Source organism: Ahaetulla prasina, chromosome 12 (genome assembly GCF_028640845.1).
Source record: "Ahaetulla prasina isolate Xishuangbanna chromosome 12, ASM2864084v1, whole genome shotgun sequence".
Classification (NCBI taxonomy): domain Eukaryota; kingdom Metazoa; phylum Chordata; class Lepidosauria; order Squamata; family Colubridae; genus Ahaetulla; species Ahaetulla prasina.
In genome coordinates, this window is record NC_080550.1 from 22,976,444 (window position 1) to 22,996,197 (window position 19,754).

Sequence of the window (19,754 nt, forward strand, 5' to 3'; positions counted from 1 at the left end):
GTTCCACAGCGAGTTGGCTACAGTGAGTTATCTCACCGCAGTGAGTTATCTCACAGCAAGTTGGCTGTGGCACGTTGTCTCTGTTACGGCCTATCGGCCACCGGCCCCTCCAGCTGCTGAATCCGAGGAGGTAGTATGGGAGTGGGAGTTAGGTTCAGCAGCAGGGCAGCCTGAGAGCTCCGAGGGGGAAGAGGGAACGGAGCTGGCAGAGAGAGAGAGACAGAGGCAGAGGCACAGCCTGGACCGTCTGTCAGCCCTCAGTCTCCAGATCTGGAGATGGCTGATGAAGAAGAGGAGGAACAGCTGGGTCCAGTGCCTGACCCGCAGATGCGCAGAAGGCAGAGGAGAGGACAGCAGTGGAAATCTATGGGCTGATCCTTGGGATGGAAGAGCCCCTGCTGCTAGTGAAGCCCCACCCTAGCTCTGGGGATAAAAGGCAGGGGGTGGAGATGAATAGATGTAGCAGACAACTATTCATCTTCCAGTCGGACAGATTTGTTAGCCTGTTATGAGAGAGAAACTTTTTGCTGGGCTGCTGGCACTCCTAATTAAAGAAATCTTTGAGTTCACTTCAGAGGGTTTGTCGTGCTCAGGGAGCTGGGTCAGAACAGTCTCATTCCAGTTTGTATTTATTTGTATTTATTTATTTGTCAAGAATGTATTAGGTAATATATATAAGCATGAATTGAAAACATAAAATAGATACAAATAGAGAAACATTAGGACAGGAACGGTAGGCACGTTGGTGCTCTTATGCATGCCCCTTACAGTTCTCTTAGGAATAGGGTGAGGTCAACAGTAGATAGTCTGAGGTTAAAATTTGGGCAGTTTTGGGATGAAACCACAGAGTCAGGTAGTGCATTTTAGGCATTGACCACTCTGTTGCTGAAGTCATATTTTCTGCAATTGAGTTTGGAGAGGTTCACTTTAAGTTTGTATCTATTGTGTGCTCATGTATTGTTGTGGTTGAAGCTGAAGTAGTCATTGACAGGTAGGACATTGTAGCAGATAATTTTATGAGCTACGCTTAGGTCATACCAAAGGCGGAGTAGTTCTAAGTTTTCTAAGCCCAGAATTTTGAGTCTGGTGGCATAAGGTATTTTGTTGCGAGCAGAGGAGTGGAGGACTCTTCTTGTGAAATATTTCTGGACATGTTCAATTGTATTAATATCCAATATGCAGTGCGGGTTCCAGACAGATGAGCTATATTTGAGAATTGGTCTAGAAATGTTTTGTATGCTCTGGTTAGTAGTGTGATATTACTGGAGAAGAAGCTATGTAAGATTATATTTCCAACACCTAATGCCTTTTTGGCAATGTTGTTACAGTGGGCTTTGGCATTTAGATCATAGTTATGAGTACTCCAAGGTCCTTGACAGAGTAAGGGTCATCTACAAGGTCGTGTCCACTCAGCTTGTATTTTGTGTTCTGGTTCTTTTTGCCAATGTGTAAGACAGAGTTTGGGAAAACCCAGCCAACATGAGTTGAGAATGAAGACAAGTTCTTCAATTTTTTAATGCTTTCTTATTGTCAGCTAAAAAGAAGTTGGTGTTCTCTGCATTTGAAGCATGTGGGTGATCACAAGCCATGCTGAAAGGATATGGGTTGGCCAGATATGCCAAGGCGATTCTCCTTGGAAAGTCCCTTTGATCAAAACATGTTAAAAACAAGAAAAAAGTCAAGGAAACAATTGGCCCATTGCTGGAAGAAAGTGGCAAGAAGGTGACAAACAACCAAGAGAAAGCAGATCTACTTAACTCATTTTTTGCATCTGTCTTTACACAAAAGGAAAAAACAATCCAACCTATCAAAAACAGCACCACAGAAAACAGATTAGGAACACAAGTTAAAATAGGGGAAAAAATGGTAAGTGAACACCTGTCTACCCTAGACGAGTTCAAATCACCAGGACCGGATGGATTATACCCCAAGGTTCTGAAGGAACTGGCAGATGAGATCTCAGAACCACTGAACTATATCTTTCAAAGATCCTGGAGCACAGGGGAGCTGCCAGAGGACTGGAAAAGAGTTGATGTAGTTCCCATCTTCAAAAAAAGGGGGGGGGAAACAGATCCAGGAAACTACAGACCTATCAGCCTGACCTCTATACCAAGGAAGATTCTGGAAAAGATAATCAACGAATCATTGAACACCTAGAAGCAAACAAGTAATAACCAAAAGCCAACATGGGTTTGTCAAAAACAGATCATGCCAGACTAATCTCATTGCATTCTTTGACAAAATGACAAAATTAGTGGACCAGAAGAATGCTGTTGATATAATTTACTTGGACTTCAATAAAGCATTTGATAAAGTAGACCATAACCTACTACTAGATAAAGTCGAAAAATGTGGGTTAGACAGCACCATCACCAGATGGATTCATAACTGGCTGACCAACCGCACTCAACGTGTGGTCCTCCATGTGAACTCGTCCACATGGAGGGAAGTGGAGTACCCCAAGGCTCTATTTTAGGCCCAGAACTATTCAACATCTTCATCAATGACTTGGACAAAGGGATAGATGGGGAACTCATCAAATTTGCAGATGACACCAAGCTGGCAGGAATAGCCAACACTCCAGAAGATAGGCTCAAGATACAGAAGGATCTTGACAGACTTGAACATTGGGCGCTATCTAACAAAATGAAATTCAACAGTGAAAAAAGTAAGGTTCTATATTTAGGCAAAAAAAAAAACAACACCAAAATGCACAGGTACCGTATTTGTGGTATTTTGCTCAATAGTAGTACCTGTGAGAGGGATCTTGGAGTCCTAGTGGACAACCATTTAGATATGAGCCAGCAGTGTGCAGCAGCTGCCAAAAAAGCCAACACAGTTCTGGGCTGCATAAACAGAGGGATAGAATACCACTTTATAATGCCTTGGTAAGGCCACACTTGGAATATTGCATTAATTTTGGTCACCACAATGTAAAAAAGATGTTGAGACTCTAGAAAGAGTGCAGAGAAGAGCAACAAAGATGATTAGGGGACTGGAGAATAAAACATATGAAGAACGGTTGCAGGAACTGGGTATGTCTAGTTTAATGAAAAGAAGGACTAGGGGAGACATGATAGCAGTCTTCCAATATCTCAGGGGCTGCCACAAAGAAGAGGGAGTCGGGCTGTTCTCCAAAGCACCTGAAGGCAGGACAAGAAGCAGTGGGTGGAAACTAATCAAGGAGAAGCAACTTAGAACTAAGGAGAAATTTCCTGACAGTTAGAACAATCAATAAGTGGAACAACTTGCCTGCAGATGTTGTGAATGCTCCAACACTGGAAATTTTTAAGAAAATGTTGGATAGCCATTTGTCTGAAATGGTGTAGGGTTTCCTGCCTGGGCAGGGGGTTGGACTAGAAGACCTCCAAGGTCCCTTCCAACTCTGTTATTATGTTATGTTAAATGATTCCTAAATCTAACCAGAGAATATCGGCATTCAGAATCTTTCCTTACACATTACTTCTTCCCTTCCTTGAGCACCTGCTCCACAAACTACAGATCAGCTGGGGTGTAGGTGTAGGTGTCATCATATCCAAGATGATGGGCTTGGTATTGCTCATCCTTTTGCATATTGAAATAATCTCTTGCAGTAATCTAAGAAATTCCATCTTGACAGAAACAAGGAGGTTTAAAAAAATTGGACACGATCCTGCTTACCTGCCCTTGCATGAAAACAAAGAATTACACATCTTCCAATCTGCCACAGAATATTACCTCAGTAATATCTTTGCTGGCCTCCCCAGTCTGATCTCCTACAAGTATCTTTGAAGAGTTCAGTTCTGCCTACAGGCAGAAAGGCAGGAATTGGAAATTCCACTTCCATCCGGAGGGCACCAGATGTGGCACAGCTGTTTTAGAAACACTATGTTACCAACTTGGATGCTCTGTTTATGCAAACATGGTTCTCCCTGTGCCAGCAAATGGGTTTTTCCCCTCTGCCAGGTATTTTTTACGTTTAGACATCTGCTGATTTTATTCTAGGAGGGAGGGAGGGAGGGAGGGAAAGAGAGAGAGAGAGAGAGAGAGAGATGGAGAGAGAGATTGCTGGAGTTTGATATTTTCATTGTTAAATATGTGAATAATGAGAGGTATGGTGGCCTAGTAGTGAAGACCCTCATCTTCTATTCAGGATGTTGAGAGTTTGATCCTAGGAGCAGCAGATGTTTCTATCTCAGGGCACAAAGAGAAAATATCTGCTGTGAACTCAGCATAGGTGTCAGGAAGGGCATCCGGCCAGTAAACTCTCAGCTTCATTCAGTCACCCCGACTCTCCCCTGAATTAAGGGATGACAGTGTTGTAAAAAGAAAAAGAAAGTTAAATACATGAATCCTACTAATGAAAGAGAAATAAATGACATTGATAGTGCCCATTAATATAATACAAACCAATTCTGTAATGGATTGCACCAGGCAGTCTTCATTTATAAAAAAATAAAAACACAGGTTTAGAAACCAAAATATAATATTGGCATGACTCACAGCCATTAAAAGGCTTTAAAAGCACTTTATTGTTTGCTAGTAGATTAAAGACATGGGATGAAGAGATTTTTTTGATTGAAATGTCAAGAGGCAGTGATACTGAAATTGTTTGCATTTGTCTTGGAGGAGGAAGCTATTTCTTCATATTTCTTTTTTCATTATATTTTTCTCTTCCTTTTTCCTCTGTACTTTTATTTTTTAAAACATTTTTATTAGGATTTTTATCTTTGTATTTTTAAACAGTAATAAAAATATTTTTAAAAAATGACTTTGAAAGGGAAGGACTTTTATCATTTCTTCTACAATTGGCTGGAACTTTATTTTTCTCAGTTTAATACTTTATGAGGTAAAGCATTACTGTTCTGTGATAAAGCACACCCTCTTCGGCTCACCATTCTTCTCAGCATTTTTGACATTTATCCATGATTTATTCATTTGTTAAAATTTGTATCTGCCTTTCTTCCGGGATCTCAGAGTGGTGCAGATGGTGGTGATGTTCTAACAGGAGATGACCGGGCTGAGCCTGAAGGTGGAGTCAAACACATCATCAGTTTGGAGTCACTGCACTCCAGGGGTGGGTTCTACTTACCTTTACTACCGGTTCGCACCGTGCCCGCGCGCGCTGCAGCAAATTGTCCCATTCCGTACCAGGATACTTCCAGACAAATTATTGTGCAATGATACTGCCTCTTTTATACAATTTTACAGGTCGTCCTTGACCTACAACCAGCTGCTTGGTGACTGTTCAAAATTATCACAGGACAGCCCCCTCCTGTGATTACATGATCGCATTTTGGACACTTGGCAACCAGTTCAACATTCATCGCCAATTTGCAGCAGCCTGTGGTTATGCGAGCATGATTTATGACATTTTTTGGTTTCTATCATTTACATCTGGTTTCTCACAAAAAAACACCCACATTGGAGGGAAATGGGTTTGCTTAATGACTGCTGCGTTCTACCAATGACCATGGTGTTTGCTTGATGACAGTCATAAGGAATGTGTTGTGTCTGCACCCCCCCGAGCCAGGCCCCCTGCCAGAAAGTGAAAGTGAGGGGGAAGGGCCATTAGGACTTACCTCTGGAGCACCGGCTTCCTTGGCTCAGCTCCAGAAGCCAGAGGCAGGCCAGGTGGAGGAGATAATGAGGCCTCCGTCCCCTGACTCTTCCCCCCCCCAGGCCACGCCTCTAGACCCGGCTGATGGCAATCAGACCTGGCTGGACCCTAGGTTTTGTAGGCAGGAGAGGCGGAAACAACAGAAGCAGGGGTGGGGCAGGCCTAGGAAGTGCTGAATCATGGAGCCATACCCCACAGGATATAAAAGCAGCAAGGGCTGCTATACCACTTCGTGGCAAGCAAATTAACTGCTTAACTAGAGCTGAAGTACTGTTTGTTCCTGGTTGACTCATCGGCATCAAGAGAGATAACAGAGACACTTGGCAGACGCTCGCTAGTTTGCTGCCAGAGCTGATAGTTGCTGGCTAATTAAGTCATCGCTTGGACTGAGGCGAGGGGGACAGAACAGAATGGTTGTAACTTTTAGACATAAACACAGTGATTTATGACCAAAATTCCAGGCTCAACTGCTGTGGTAAATTAAAGACTGTATTTTATCATATTCCCAAGTTATCATACACGATATTTTTATCCTGAAGTTTTCTTTTTAATGAATTTCTTTTTAAGAGATTTTTTTTTATTTGAAGACCTTTTAATTATAATGATCAATAGATTTCAGAACCAGTTGGCATTTAATCTCATTTCAATTAGTGAGTTTCATTTTCAGCATGCTCATTTTCCTGGGGGTTATAAAAGAACCACAGTGCAGTTAACCTAGTTTGGATCCATTTATTGGACTTGGTTCACACAACACATTATATTTGATACAGACATTTAATCAATAAACCTTAAACTAAATTAAAATGCAACACGTTAGGGCACAGTGCAGTTAGTTTGGATTGGCTTAATAGCACTTAGCTGTAGTTATGGTGTAGGATTTTTGTCAAACATAGTCTAAATCTAAACAGACATAGTTTATTGTAGTTTATTCAGAAAAAAACCCGGTTAAAGAAAGTTGGCTGAATAAAATGCATGAATGCAGTCTAGGCTTTATTTTTTTTTAACCGTACGATTTTTGAAATGACAGACACTGGATTTACACGTGCACGTTTACATTTCCTGAAAATTAACCCACAAATCTTTAATTCATTCTGATATAACTCGCAGGAGATCTCTTAGCACCAAACCTGCTTCATTTCAGAGTTTTCTATTATTCTCTGATCCATAGCTGAAGAATAATCCCAGCTGCGCTTCTACATTCCTCATCTGAGAAAAATCTGAATTCTGAATCTCTCTCACCTTTGTGCCACCTTGATTTCAGGTTCAGAGAACCAAAGGTATAATTTGCTCGGGAAGGTGAACCAACTGCCTTGTTTCTTGCTTGAAGCCATTAGCAACATCCCTCACTTTTATGCCCAGCGGTTTCCCGGGAAAGCCCTGTCCTTAAATGACTTTTTAATTCCCCACAGCTCCACAAGCCATTTTGGCACAACCTGAAAATTAAAAACCTTGTGCTCTTCTGCCTTTGAGGAAAAACAAGAAAGGCTTGAGCCTACTCAGGCCGATATCATGCCAAAAAAAGCAAATCTTGATGCTTTTCCTTCAGGTAGTGGGCAGGCCCATTCTTTTTCATCCAGTCTAGGCATTTATTGACTTATTTATTGAAGAGGATGGACAGCTCTGAAAAGTAACGCAAGGCATCCCTTGGACGGATAAGGCCACAGTGTAAAACTGAATTGAGATTTAGATTTAATTCACTGGGTTTGCCTGGAGCCTTCTCAGCAAATGGCTGCCTTTACTGCTGGATAATATAGTCACCACGGTTTCAGCAGCCTGCTCCCCCAAACTCAGACAAGTGTCAATCAAAGCACGGGTCCGGCTTGTCAAAGTCGGGTATGATGTGATCATTTCGTAATCTGCCCTGGGTAAAAGCTGCTGGGCACGTAAGACATCCAGGAGGTGGTTCAAACGCCCTTCGGTCATTGAACTTAAGATGGTTTCTCGCTCCAAGGTGAGGATGGAGCAGTTTTTTTCTTTGCAGGTAGGACCTGAAAAGGAGTGGAGCAAAGATTGTGAGAATGCAAGCATGAGACATTTCTAATGTCCAAGCCGTGGTGGTGCAATGGTTAGAATGCATTACTGCAGGCTACTTCTGATGACTGATGACTGCCAGCAGTTTGGCAGTTCAGTTCTCACCAGCTCAAGGTTGACTCAGCCTTCCATTCTTCCAGATTGTTGGGAGACAATATGCTGGCTCTGTAAACCACTTAGAAATAGCTGTAAAGTACTGTGAAGCAGTATATAAGTCTTAGTGCTATTGCTATTGCCCTTTTTTCCTTCCTTCCTTCCTTCCTTCCATCCATCCATCCATCCATCCATCTATCCATCCATGATGCACAGTGGTTAGAATGCTGGGTAAAAGGCTAACTTTGCCCACTGCCAGGAGTTCAATTCTGACCAACTCAAGGTTGACACAGCCTTCCATCCTTCCAGATTGTTGGGGACAATATACTGACTGTAAACTGCTTAGACAGGGCTGTAAAGCACTGTGAAGTGGTATATAACCTCTGGTGGCTCAACAGGCTAAGTCTGTCTGTTATTAACAGCAGCTGCTTTGCCATTACTGCAGGTTCTAGTCCCACCAGGCCCAAGGTTGACTCAGCCTTCCATCCTTTATAAGGTAGGTAAAATGAGGACCCAGATTGTTGGGGGCAATAAAGTTGACTTTGTATATAATATACAAATGGATGAAGACTATTGCTTAACACAGTGTAAGCCGCCCTGAGTCTTCAGAGAAGGGCGGGATATAAATTCACATAAAATAAATAAATAAATAAATATAAGTCTACATGCTATTGCTATTTCCTAGTTCCTTCATAAACTATTTGCTGTGGTTGCAACTGGAATTTGCAACTGGGAAGGACCATCTCTTTCTTGGACAGTTCATCACTGAAAGACACCCCCTCCCGTAAAATAAAGAGACGCTGATAACATTTTAATCACATCTTTTCATATAAAAGCAAACAACTCTAATTATCTTGCCTGATACATGTCTATGGAGATTCTCAATCATTCAGATCATGGTTGTCCCAAAGGTGCTTTTCCAAAACATTTTGCTTCTCATTCAAGAAGCTTCTTGGATGAGAAGTGAAACTTTTTCAAGGAGAAAAACAAGAAACTCCAGTTGCCTTTGGGAAAAGCACCTTTGGGTCTCGTTGCCTCCTACAGTATTTTGTATGGATGCAGCTCTTTTACATTACCCTGCCAACAAAAGTGCGTATAGTCAAGGCTATGGTTTTCCCAGTTGCAATGTATGGCTGTAAAAGTTGAACCATAAGGAAGTCTTGAGAATTGAGTTCAAAGTTCATAGTTCAAAGGCCCCAAAGAATTGAGGCCTTTGAACTCTGGTGCTGGAGAAGACTCCTGCGAGTCCCTTGGACTGCAAGGCAATTAAACCAGTCGTCCTGGAGATCAACCCTGACTGCTCTTTAGAAGGCCGGATCCTGACGATGAAACTCAAATACTTTGGCCACCTAATGAGAAGGAAGGACTCACTGGAGAAGAGCCTAATGCTGGGAACGATTGAGGGCAAAAGAAGAAGGGGACGACAGAGAACGAGGTGGCTGGACGGAGTCACTGAAGCAGTCAGTGTGAGCTTAAATAGACTCCAGAAGATGGTAGAGGACAGGAAGGCCTGGAGAAACCTTGTCCATGGAGTTGTGATGGGTCGGACACAACTTTGCAACTAATAACAACAACAACAAGCTCTTTTATATGGGATTTTAAGCCAGGCTTTTATCAAAAGTTTGTTGAATAAATCACACACATACCTGGCTTTATACACATTGTGCGATAAATTATGATTTATAAATCACATTGGGGTTGTGCAATATGTTAAGACACAACTATTATGATTTAGCACACTGGAAAGCAAGCAAAATAAAATGAGTATTACACTGCCGTTGTTTCTCTTAACGAATGAATTAAAGTAGAATGCACTGTCTGTTCCTACCCACAATCCTGGTTCAATTTTAATTCTCACCTGTTAATGTGCTGTTAGGCCAATTGTTTGGATAGTTTTTGCGACAAGCTGGTTCTCCCACGGTTTGCGGAAATGGAGTCTGGTAACCTTTGGACTCATTGCTGAAGGGCCTAGTTTTATTGGTGCTTATCTTTGAATGGGGTGGAAGAACAATGGTTGGAAGACTTGATCCATTGCTGGCACCTGTAGATGGATCTGCAAGAAAGAATGCCAAACAACAAAGGAAGTGTTGAGAGGAAACACATGAATTGTTTTATTGGTTAGTAAATGGTAAAACATTCATCTATACAGTTCGGTTCATACCAAATAATAGAATAGAATTTTTTATTGGCCAAGTGTGATTGGACACACAAGGAATTTGTCTTGGTGCATATGCTCTCAGTGTACATAAAAGAAAAGATACCTTCATCAAGGTACAACATTTACAACACAAATGATGGTCATAGGGTACAACTAAGCAATAAGGAAACAATATCAATATAAATCATAAGGATACCAGCAACAAGGTTACAGTCATACAGTCGTAAGTGGAAGGAGATGGGTGATGGGAATGATGAGAAGATTAATAGTAGTGCAGATTTAGTAAATAGTTTGATAGTTTTATTTATTTATTTATTTATTAATCACATTTATATACCGCCCTATCTCCCGAAGGACTCAGGGCGGTTCACAGGCAAGTAAAAACATATAAATACAAATTAAAATAACAATTAAAAAACTTATTCTAAAAGGCCGAATTATTAAAAAGCAGTATAAATAATAAAACCCATTAAAAACCAATATAAATTTAAAATCTAATCCAGTCCTGCGCGGATGAATAAATGTGTTTTAAGCTCGCGACGGAAGGTTCGGAGGTCCGGAAGTTGACGAAGTCCTGGGGGGAGTTCGTTCCAGAGGGTGGGAGCCCCCACAGAGAAGGCCCTTCCCCTGGGTGTCGCCAGACGACACTGCCTAGCTGACAGCACCCTAAGGAGTCCCTCTCTGTGAGAGCGCACGGGTCGGTGAGAGGTATTCGGTAGCAGTAGGCGTAAGTAACCCGGCCCTATGCCATGGAGCGCTTTAAAGGTGGTTACCAAAACCTTGAAGCGCACCCGGAAGGCCACAGGTAGCCAGTGCAGTCTGCGCAGGATAGGTGTCACATGGGAGCCACGAGGGGCTCCCTCTATCACCCGCGCAGCCGCATTCTGGACTAACTGCAGCCTCCGGATGCCCTTCAAGGGGAGCCCCATGCAGAGAGCATTGCAGTAATCCAGACGAGACGTCACGAGGGCGTGAGTGACCGTGCATAGGGCATCCCGGTCTAGAAAGGGGCGCAACTGGCGCACCAGGCGAACCTGGTAGAAAGCTCTCCTGGAGACGGCCGTCAAATGATCTTCAAAGACAGCCGTTCATCCAGGTCTGCAGAGGTATCTTCAAAATATTCCAATCAGTCAGCCGTGGACTCAGCTGACTGTACCGGGATGCCGGCATCCACAGCCACTCTGTCTTGGAGGGATTGAGCTTGAGCCTGTTTCTCCCCATCCAGACCCGTATGGCTTCCAAACACCGGGACAGCACTGTGATAGTGTTGAGGGAATTATTTGTTTAGCAGAGTGATGGCATTCGGGAAAAAACTGTTCGGTGTCTAGTTGTTCTGTGCTCTATAGCGTCGTTTTGAGGGTAGGAATTGAAACAGTTTATGTCCAGGATGTGAGGAGTCTGTAAATATTTTCACAGCCCTATTTTTGACTTGTGCAGTATACAGGTCCTCAATGGAAGGCAGGTTGGTAGCCATTGTTTTTTCTGCAGTTCTAATTATCCTCTGAAGTCTGTGTCTGTCTTGTTGGGTTGCAGAACCAAACCAGACAGTTATAGAGGTACAGATGATAGACTCAATAATTCCTCTGTAGAACTGTATCAGCAGCAGCCTTGGGTTTCTGTGATCACTAGGGGTTGTGAACCCAATGGGATGGGGTCAGTTGTAGGAGGCTTGGCTATTGTTGGTGTGTCTGAGATGGGGATTGTGGAGATAGGTGGCTGTAGTTCTTTTTCAAACCTGCAGGAAAACATGTTCAAGTCATCTACCAGTTGTTGATTTCCTTCAGCCTGGGAAGGAGGTTTGCCTTAGCCGGTGATAATTTTAAGAGTTTTCCACATGTTTGCAGGTTCATTTGTTGAGAATTTATTCTTTAGCTTTCCAGAGTAGCTTCTTTTTGCTGCTCTGATCTCCCTTGTTAATACATTTCTGTCCTGATTGTACAAAATTTTATCACATTTTCTGTAGGCTTCCTCTTTGGAACAACATAACTGCTTAAGTTTAGCTGTGAACCAAGGTTTGTTGTTACTGTATAAGTTTAGCTGTGAACCAAGGTTTGTTGTTACTGTATATTCGCAAGTTCCTGGTCGGTACACATAGGTCTTCACAGAAACTGACATATGATTTTACAGTATCTGCGAGTTCATTGAGACCTGCAGAGGTAACTTCAAAAATATTCCAATCAATGCAGTCAAAGCAAGCCTGTAGCATTAACTTTGCCTCCTCAGTCCAAGTCTGATTTAATTGTTGGTTTTGTAGTTTTAAGTCTTTGCCTGTAAGCAGGTACAAGGTGAATCATGCAATGATCAGAGTGTCCTACAGCTGCTCATGGTAAAGACCAATAAGCATCTTTTAGTATTGTGTAGCAATGGTCTAGAGTATTCTTGCCTCTGGTAGGACACTGACATGCTGAAAGTATTTTGGTAGCTCTTTCCTTAAGTTTGCCTTGTTTAGATCTCCCAAAATAATGGCCATTGAATTGGAATATTTGGCTTCAGCCTCCATAATTTACCTTGTTTACACAGGAATACATTGCATAGAGTTTGCTTGTTTCTTAGATTTACAACCAATAAGATTCTCAGCGGCTTCCACAATATGTAACAGAACAATTAAAACACTCACAGTATAACTAAAAGATCATAACAGCACAATCCCAACAATTGAGAAAATAAAAACCAGGAAAGGGTTGAAGGAACAGTGATAAAATGCAGATGAAATTCGTGTACGGAATAAAGGAGAAGAGGAGGAATGTTGACATAGCTTCAAAGCTTTTCTCAATGTGGAAGTCTCGGACTTTTGATTCCCATCCCTGAATCATGTGCTACCCAGTGAAGGTCAGTTCTTGCAGTCTCCTGACCATCGTAGGGCCATAAAATTATGATGCCAGATTTTGGTGAAAATTGGTTGTTGCCGTTGACGGGGAATTTCTGCACAGAACCTAGCCCTTGCACGATGGAAACTGGTTGCCCTTGGGGTATCTCTGCTGTTGTTATTCCCAACAGCTTGTAAGAGATTTGAGTGTCATCTACCTGTATGTATGTTTTTATGCTTTTAAAACTGTTTGCTTCAGTTAATAACAAAGCTAAAGACTCTTTCTTCACTGGTATACTCATTGTCTCTAGATCCAAAAAAACCAATTGCCTGGGCACCTGATCACTGTCCTGATCCTTGGCAGAACCAATGAATTTGTAAGGAATTATATCAATAGTGATAAAGTTCTACAACTAAATCTAAAACTTTTTAAAAAATCCATATAATATTAATCCACAACTGGATTAAAATGGTTTATTCCAGGGATAGGCAACTATGTCAACTTTACAACCTGTAGACTTCAACTCCCAGAATTCCATGGTGGCTCAGGAATTCTGGGAGTTGAAATCCACAGATCATAAAATCACCCACTCCTGGTATATTCCACTCTTTCTCTTCAGCACCTGAGCCAACTTCCTTCCAGCTCACTGGCTGGACAGAAGAAACCACTCAAAACATGATGTTCAGCTGGAAATGTTCAAACAAAGCAGCAGGCAATTTATTTGCATACTGCAGGAAACTTCTCCGCCTAACTCCTGAACTTTTACCTACAATTCAAGCCTTGAAGGGGGAAAACTGGATGAACAGGGTTACATCTTTGCAAAGAGAAGACAAAAAGAATATACAAGATTTTATCAATGTCCTCCATTCTCCTGCAGAGAACCAGTTCTCGGCAGGGAACTGATTGGGTATTGGAAACCTCATTTTAACTGGATGTGAGGGGTGTCCAATTGTTCACAAAAGTCCATTAAATGCAAAATAACACCATTGCGGCACTTTATTCTCTAAGCTTGATGGTATGATTGCACAACTGACATCACTTGTACCAATTTACATCATTGGTAGGGTGATGTTTACATCAGTTGGAGAACTGCTATCATACCCATGGACACAGTTAATAGACACATACGACTTAAATCAGCATGGAATGTGGTCTGTTGAATGCAGAATAACAGAGTTGGAAGCGGGAGGTCTTCTAGTCCCAACCCCTCGTCAAAGTCAAGCAGGGGACTCTATGCCATTCTGTCCAAGTCTTTTGAATCAAGGCCCAACCAATTGACCTTCCACTCTAGCTTGCTCTCCTTTCTTCTCCTTTTGTAGGAGAAGATCTGAGGTAAGATCTGTATGAATTCCAAAATCAGTGTTTTCAAACTGTTGCTTCTAATCTTTGAATATGTTTACAAGTGAGGATTATGGACAGATGATTATAAGGGCCTCTTGTGGCTCAACAGGCTAATGCAGTCTGTTATTAACACAGCTGCCTGCCATTACAATTACTGCAGGTTCGAGTCCCACCAGGCCCAAGGTTGACTCAGCCTTCCATCCTTTATAAGGTAGGTAAAATGAGGACCCAGATTGTTGGGGGGGCAATACAAGTTGACTTTGTATATAATATACAAATGGATGAGACTATTGCCTTACACAATGTAAGCCGCCCTGAGTCTTCGGAGGAGGGCAGGATATAAATTCAAATAATAATAAAAAAAATAATGAAATACAGTCATTCTTTACTGACATATAAAACTGTATATATGTATACAGAAGCCCCCATAACTTTATTGTGTTTCCTTTTCCTTTATTATTTTTTTCCTTTTCTGTTCTGTTTCAGAAAACCCCACGTAGACTCACAATGTAATCATCCAATCTATTTCTCCCTTATATCAGTGGTGGAATTCAATTTTTTTTACTATCAGTTCTGTGGGTGTCACTGGGGAAGGATACTGCAAAATCTCTATTCCCTCCCCACTCCTGGGGGAAGGATATTACAAAATCTCCATTCCTAGCCCATTCTGGGGCCAGCCAGAGGTGGTATTTGCCGGTTCTCCGAACTACTCAAAATTTCTGCTACCAGTTCTCGAGAACCTGTTAGAACCTGCTGAACTTCACCCTGTTGTGGTCCGCCAGCAGCCTGCGGACTGTGGCAGCAGAGTCGGACAGTGGGGAGGCTGGGGAGGAACATGGGCCAGTCCTGGAGTCTGGGGAAGGCTCGGACGAGGGCTCTGTGTTGGAGGCAGAGATGGGGCCAGGGCCATCTGGGAGTTATATGCGGACTCCGGAGCCTCCAGAGTCAGACATCAGAGAGGTAGAGGAACGGGGGGAGCCTGTTCCTAGTGCGCACATGCGCAGAGCTTCCAGAAGGTAAGAACAGTTAAAACAAAAGGGACGACTTGGGAGTAAGGCTTGGAGATGATTGACCCCTGCCATAAGTCATAAAGGAAGAGCAAAGGCAAGTAGGCCTTTGCAGGAAGCAACATTGTGGATGGTGTCAGTTCGTACTTTGAAGCTCCATTTTTGACTCTGGGTTTCCATCTGGCCTTGCCAAGATAATTGCCAATTAGGTCTTTGGCAGCGTGTCAAAGAAGGCAAAGGAAGCCTGGGTCAGAACACATCCCTGCCCTATTTGTAACATTAGAAAAATACCTTAATGTTGAATTCTTTTTTCATCAGATTTTCTAATACCTTGGAAGCAGCAGTCCAATCCATACATGCATATGGAATCAGTAAAGTGTTTTTAACAAGCATTGGGGAGATTTCCCAAGTGTGCTTTTTTTTACACCTACACACACACACACACAAATGAGGTGTTCCTGATCGAATCTTAAAAACAGAGTAGAGGAGAAATCAGATGGGAAGCAACTCTAGGGCGACCTTCAAACCCCAGCTTTGTTTGTTCAGACTTGTTTTACATCCTGCTGACATGTGACAATCTTGTTAGAAAAATAACTTACAGGACCGGCAGACAAGTTTCAACTATCCACCTATTGCTCAGCCCAGAGAGTCTGAATGAACTCACTCGAGTTCAACAGTCAGCAGCAGAGCCAACTAAAGAAGAACATTAAGTATCTGAACACCCAGAGGAAGGATGTTGTAGATCATGATCACTCTTCAGCTAAAGGGAAACAATATACTTTTTGGGATCTTGATTTCTGGGTATGAGATTGGCTCCACGGTGAGTCTTAAAACAACCAGGTCATGAAAATGAATGGAACTTTCTTTTCTTTTTTTCCCCTTTGGAAACATTTCACTTCTCATCCAAGAAGCTTGAATTCATACATGCATATAGAATCAACGAAGAGGAATCACCGCCAAGGAAGTCCAATTGTCTTTTGGGGAAAAGCATCATTTTGGGACACCAGCTCCATGTCTTAAATTCAAAATGAGTCTATTTATAGGTTTACAGCAGTGGTTCTCAACCTTTATAGTGCTGCGACCCCTTTAATACAATTCCCCACGATGTAGCGACCCCAACCATAAAATTATTTTCGTTTTGAATTTATCGCGCCTGAAGCCGTATTGGCTAGCGATCTGAACTGCTTGCGATTGCCTTGAGGATGGAGGCATTAAAGCGGAGACTCCTCCCCTATTAAGTTTATCGCGCCTGAAGCCAGAGTAGGCTAGCGGTTGGGAGTGATTGCAGCTGGCTTGAGAGGGAGACATCAGAGCAAAGATTTCTCTCTTTTTTAATTCATTGCGCCTGAAGCCGAATTCGGCTAGAAATTTGAAGAGCGTGGAGCTGGCTTGTGGAGTCAACCATTGGAGCGCGATTCTTTGACTCGCAAGTATACTTCCCTATTTCCGATGGTCTTAGGTGACCCCTGGCAAATCGTCATTTGACCCCCAACGGGGTCCCAACCCACAGGTTGAGAACCACTGGTTTACAGGCAGAATTAGAGCATAGAATAGATATCTTCTGAATATTGGACTTCTGAATGATATTTTGAACACAATTCTTTGATGACCAAGTCAAACCAGAATAGACACGGTCTAATCATGGTGATTGGATTGCAGTTTCTTTAAAACCACATGTCTGGTTTGCAAAACCGGTGAGCTAAATGCCCTAAATGACAGTGCTTATTTTTCCTTCCCCCTCCGTTCATTTTTATGTTTTTAGATAATCTTCTATTTTAATTTCTGTTTCACCCTTAACACTTGTGGTTCACCGTGAACACTATTTTAGGTGTGCGTTGTTAGTATTCGATAATGATTTATTTTCTATTTTCCAATACAATTAATCATGGCGTTCTGTCTGGTTGCATTCTGCAAGGAGAATTCACACAAATATACACCCATATTCACAAACCATGGTCTTTTCATATCATTGCCAATGTCTTGCTGAATTAGGATTGTATATGTCTCTGACATTTCCCCCTCCCCCGTCTCACTGAACCCTTGTTTGGAATCAACACTTCCCACTTCAACTGGTTTAAGAACTAACACAAATATTACCTCTTCCTAATGCTGTCTCTCGAGTTGTATTGTTGACAAGGACTGTCTGGTTCAATTCATTCACTGGATTTCCTGTTTCGCATGATAAGCTCCGTGGTTTTAACACAATTTCCTTGATGGGCACATTGTTATTCTGAGGACAGATGATCTAAACCAAGCAAAGAGAAATGACATCATTTGCAATAACAATATAAACCAAACACTTCTCTTTCTAGAGCTGCACGTATTTAGAAAGTTGTATGAGTTCTAATGAGAAGATTAAACAAACCCTGGTATATTGTGGAAACCTTTTGGGAAAAGCGTATTTTTGAGGTTTGATGGCAAATAACACCATTTTTTGGGGTGGAGTTTCAAGATAATCCTATTCCACTGCTGGAATGGCTTGGGAATAGCCCAGACCTTAACCCAATTGAAAATCTATGGAGCCGACTAAAGCCGACTTGTTAGTCAAAAGCAATCCAGCAATAAAACCCAGTTAATAGAAGCTGCAGAACTAAAAGACTTGGTTCACTCCATGGGAAGACATTGTAAGGCCGTAAAGGTTACCCAACTAAGTATTACCGTATTTTTTAGAATATAAGATGCACTGGAGTATAAGACACACCTTAGTTTTTGGGGAGGAAAATAAGAAAAAAGCTGATTGGCAGGTGGATTGGCCTCCCAGAATACTCCCAATCAGTTGTTCCAGAGGTGAATTTTAGCAACAGGTTCCTTGGTTGTGAGCTCTGTGCCTTGCTTTTTTTCTGCCACTGAAACTTCTGAAACTCTGTTTCAGAAAAAAAAAAATTATGCCTTTGAAAGCCTCTGAAACAGCTGCAGAAAAAAAAGCCTCTGAAGCTCTGTTTGGGGGCTTCTTTTCTGAAGCTTCGTTTCTGATGCTTTTTTCAGCCTCTGAAACCTCCGTTTGAGAAGCTGGATGGGGCTACATTTGGAGTATAAGATGCACCCAGATTTTCACCCTCTTTTTTGGTATAAGGTGCATCTTATACTCTGAAAAATACAACTGACATTGGTGATCATTTATCATCTGTATATTTTGTATATCTCGGTTTTTCTACACATTTCACTTTTCTTCTTTACACTGTAACTGCTATTCTAATAGCAAATCCTTCATAAAAGTTATGGCATTACATTCTTGATTAAATTATCTTTCCATTGACATATAATTTTATGGTATTACTCCCCCCAAAAAAAGTGGTGTTATTAGCTAGTTCTAGAAAATTGAATTGAAAACACATCTATTTATTCGCGCGGGGCTGGCTTAAATTTTATTGGTTTTAAATTTTTCTTATTAATTTTAAGGGGTTTTTTAGTTTTACATATTTTAAAGTTTTTAGGCCAACTATATAATACGTTTTTTAATCTGTATTTTAATTGTATATTGTACCGTTTGTTTTACCTGGCTGTACACCGCCCTGAGTCCTTCGGGAGAAGGGCGGTATAAAAATCGAATAAATAATAATAATAATAATAAAAAAATACACTTTTCCCAAAAGGTTTCCACAATTTTGGCCACTACTGTAGGTAGTTCTTAACTTACCAGCCCAATTGATACCACAATTTCTGTTGCTAAATACCACGGTGGTTAAGTAAAGTTTGCTCCATTTTATGACCTTTCTTGCCACAGCTATTAAGTGTCACTGCAGGTGTTCGGTTAATAACATGGTTGTTAAGTGGATCTGGCTTCCCCACTGACTTTGCTTGCGAGAAGGTCGCAAAAGGGAGTCACATGACCCTGGGATGCTGCAACCGTCATAAATATGAGTCAGTTGTCAGGCATCTGAATTTTGATCACACGACTATGGAGATGCTGCAATGATTGCAGGTGTGAAAAATGGTCGCAAGTTTACTTTTTTCAGTGTCGTCGTGACTTCAAACGCTCACTAAACGAATGGTTGTAAGTCAAGGATTATCTGTACGCTATGAACCATTTCTAGCAAACTCCTGGCTACGGTGAAAATATCCACATTGCCATGTTCTACACCCAAAAACAGAAACATTCTGGTATTTTCCAGAATATTTAATCCCCAGAATTGTGGATATATTTGTACAGATATTTGGGGCTGGATTGGCATCATATAGAATAGAATAGAATAGAATAGAATAGAATAGAATAGAATAGAATAGAATAGAATAGAATAGAATAGAATTTTTTTATTGGCCAAGTGTGATTGGACACACAAGGAATTTGTCTTGGTGCATAAGCTCTCAGTGTACATAAAACAAAAGATACGTTCATCAAGGTACAACATTTACAACACAATTGATGGTCAATATATCAATATAAATCATAAGGATTACCAGCAACAAAGTTATAGTCATACAATCATAAGTGGAAGGAGATGGGTGATGGGAACGATGAGAAGATTAATAGTAGTGCAGATTTAGTAAATAGTTTGACAGTGTTGAGGGAATTATTTGTTTAGCAGAGTGATGGCCTTCGGGAAAAAACTGTTCTTGTGTCTAGTTGTTCTGGTGTTCAGTGCTCTATAGCGTCGTTTTGAAGGTAGGAGTTGAAACAGTTTATGTCCTGGATGTGAGGGATCTGTAAATATTTTCACAGTAAATATTTTCATAGTAAAATATATGATTTTACTATCACAGATAAAGGAAAAAGATTC

At 41.5% G+C, this 19,754-nt stretch overlaps 1 protein-coding gene across 2 annotated transcripts in view; it reads right to left on the reverse strand.

The window, feature by feature from the left end:
- Positions 1-6,559: 6,559 nt before the first annotated feature.
- Positions 6,560-19,754, reverse strand: part of LOC131184378 (receptor-interacting serine/threonine-protein kinase 2-like) — a 43,649-nt gene continuing 30,454 nt past the window's right edge. For both annotated transcript variants that reach the window (XM_058155576.1, XM_058155575.1), the window contains exons 10-12: positions 17,134-17,281; positions 9,582-9,776; positions 6,560-7,587 (exon numbers count right to left, since the gene is read on the reverse strand). In XM_058155576.1, the coding sequence (XP_058011559.1) occupies positions 7,289-7,587; positions 9,582-9,776; positions 17,134-17,281 (642 nt within the window). In that variant the 3' untranslated portion in view covers positions 6,560-7,288. The remainder of the gene's footprint in view (positions 7,588-9,581; positions 9,777-17,133; positions 17,282-19,754) is intronic.